This window comes from Coregonus clupeaformis, chromosome 39 (genome assembly GCF_020615455.1).
Source record: "Coregonus clupeaformis isolate EN_2021a chromosome 39, ASM2061545v1, whole genome shotgun sequence".
Lineage (NCBI taxonomy): Eukaryota > Metazoa > Chordata > Actinopteri > Salmoniformes > Salmonidae > Coregonus > Coregonus clupeaformis.
The window spans coordinates 4,674,235-4,676,734 of record NC_059230.1 but is presented as its reverse complement, the minus strand read 5'-3'; the positions used below and the strand labels follow the sequence as shown (position 1 = coordinate 4,676,734).

General features: G+C 47.7%; 1 protein-coding gene across 9 annotated transcripts in view; it reads left to right on the top strand.

Annotated features, from left to right (window-relative positions):
- Nucleotides 1-2,500, top strand: part of dysf (dysferlin, limb girdle muscular dystrophy 2B (autosomal recessive)) — a 145,388-nt gene that overhangs the window by 88,697 nt on the left and 54,191 nt on the right. For all 9 annotated transcript variants that reach the window (XR_006657956.1, XM_045211867.1, XM_045211866.1 and 6 more), the window contains 3 exons: nucleotides 517-657; nucleotides 936-965; nucleotides 1,187-1,216. Coding sequence is in view for 8 of the 9 variants with exons in the window: in XM_045211867.1 (XP_045067802.1) it covers nucleotides 517-657; nucleotides 936-965; nucleotides 1,187-1,216 (201 nt within the window). In the remaining variant the exon portion in view is untranslated. The remainder of the gene's footprint in view (nucleotides 1-516; nucleotides 658-935; nucleotides 966-1,186; nucleotides 1,217-2,500) is intronic.

Sequence of the window (2,500 nt, the reverse complement as noted above, 5' to 3'; positions counted from 1 at the left end):
ACAGGCAACCAGGAAGTAAGTAGGCAGGCAAGCAAGTAGGGAGCTAAATAGGCAAGCAAACAGGCAGGTAAGTAGGCAGGCAAGCAAACAGGCAGGTAAGTAGGCAGACAGGCAACCAGGCAGGTAAGTAGGCAGGCAAGCAAACAGGCAGGTAAGTAGGCAGGCAAGCAAACATGCAGGTAAGTAGGCAGGCAAGCAAACAGGCAGGTAAGTAGTAAGACAGGCAACCAGGCAGGTAAGTAGGCAGGCAAGCAAACAGGCAGGTAAGTAGGCAGGCAAGCAAACAGGCAGGTAAGTAGGCAGGCAAGCAAACAGGCAAGTAAGTAGGCATGCAGGCAGGCAAGCAAGCAAGTAGGCAGGCAGGAAGGCAGGTAGGCAAGCAGGCAAGCAGGCAAGCAATAAGCTAACAGGCTAGCAAGCAGGCAGGCAAGTAGGCAATCAATCTGATATCTGATTTCATCATGCCTGTGTCTTCCTGTGTGTAACTGTCTTGTCATTCCCCTTTCCGTCCCGTAGGGGGCAGATGAGTTTATGGGTCGCTGTGTGTGTCAGCCCTCCATGACCCCCTCCCCTCGTCTGGCCTGGTATCCAATCAGGATGGGAGAGAGGAGCGCAGGAGAACTTCTGGCTGCCTTTGAACTCATACGACGAGAGAAGGTGTGCGTCTGTCTGTGTCTGTCTGTCTGTCTGTCTGTCTGTCTGTCTGTCTGTCTGTCTGTGTCTCTGTGTGTGTGCTCTGTCATGTGTGTGTGTGTGTGTGTGTGTGTGTGTGTCGGAGGAGGCGGCTGAGTCCCACAGGGCTAATTTTCTGCTTTTTGATGAGCAGAGCTGTTTTCCCGGAGGACGGGATAATTCAATATGATCATATTTCTCTTATTTCTCCAACTCTCTCTCCTCCCTCTCTCATCCCACTCTTTTCTCTCTCGTTCCCACAGCCCTCTGTTCATCACATCCTTGGACAGGAGGTTAGTCTGATCACACGCACACACACATGCACACACACACACACACACACACACACACACACACACACACACACACACACACACACACACACACACACACACACACACACACACACACACACACACACATTCATGTCTTTCCCTCTCTTCCTCTCTCTCTCTCTCTCTCTCTCTCTCTCTCTCTCTCTCTCTCTCTCTCTCTCTCTCTCTCTCTGTAACAGGGAGACATCCCCCCTCACAATATTGAAGAGGTACGTATATATATATATTTTTTACATAATACTTTAAAATCCTATTGTTGTGATTTATAAATAAAAAGTGCTATGCATCTCTCCTCTTCTTCATCTCTCCTCTCCTCTCCTTCATCTCATCTCTCTCCTTCATCTCATCTCTCTCTCTCCTTCATCTCATCTCTCCTCTCCTTCATCTCATCTCTCCTCTCCTTCATCTCATCTCTCCTCTCCTTCATCTCATCTCTCTCTCCTTCATCTCATCTCGCTCTCCTTCATCTCATCTCTCTCTCTCCTTCATCCCATCTCTCTCTCCTTCATCTCATCTCTCCTCTCCTTCATCTCATCTCTCTCTCTCCTTCATCTCATCTCTCTCTCCTTCATCTCATCTCTCTCTCCTTCATCTCATCTCTCTTCTCCTTCATCTCATCTCTCTCTCCTTCATCTCATCTCTCCTCTCCTTCATCTCATCTCTCCTCTCCTTCATCTCATCTCTCTTCTCCTTCATCTCATCTCTCCTCTCCTTCATCTCATATCTCCTCTCCTTCATCTCATATCTTCTCTCCTTCATCTCATCTCTCTCACTCCTTCATCTCATCTCTCTCTCCTTCATCTCATCTCTCTTCTCCTTCATCTCCTCTCTCTCTCCTTCATCTCATCTCTCCTCTCCTTCATCTCATCTCTCCTCTCCTTCATCTCATCTCTCTCTCCTTCATCTCATCTCTCTTCTCCTTCATCTCATCTCTCCTCTCCTTCATCTCATCTCTCTCTCTCTCCTTCATCTCATCTCTCCTCTCCTTCATCTCATATCTTCTCTCCTTCATCTCTCCTCTCCTCTCCTTCATCTCATCTCTCTCCTTCATCTCATCTCTCTCTCTCCTTCATCTCATCTCTCCTCTCCTTCATCTCATCTCTCCTCTCCTTCATCTCATCTCTCCTCTACTTCATCTCATCTCTCTCTCCTTCATCTCATCTCTCTCTCCTTCATCTCATCTCTCTCTCTCCTTCATCCCATCTCTCACTCCTTCATCTCATCTCTCCTCTCCTTCATCTCATCTCTCTCTCTCCTTCATCTCATCTCTCTCTCCTTCATCTCATCTCTCTTCTCCTTCATCTCATCTCTCTCTCCTTCATCTCATCTCTCCTCTCCTTCATCTCATCTCTCCTCTCCTTCATCTCATCTCTCTTCTCCTTCATCTCATCTCTCCTCTCCTTCATCTCATATCTCCACTCCTTCATCTCATATCTTCTCTCCTTCATCTCATCTCTCTCACTCCTTCATCTCATCTCTCTCTCCTTCATCTC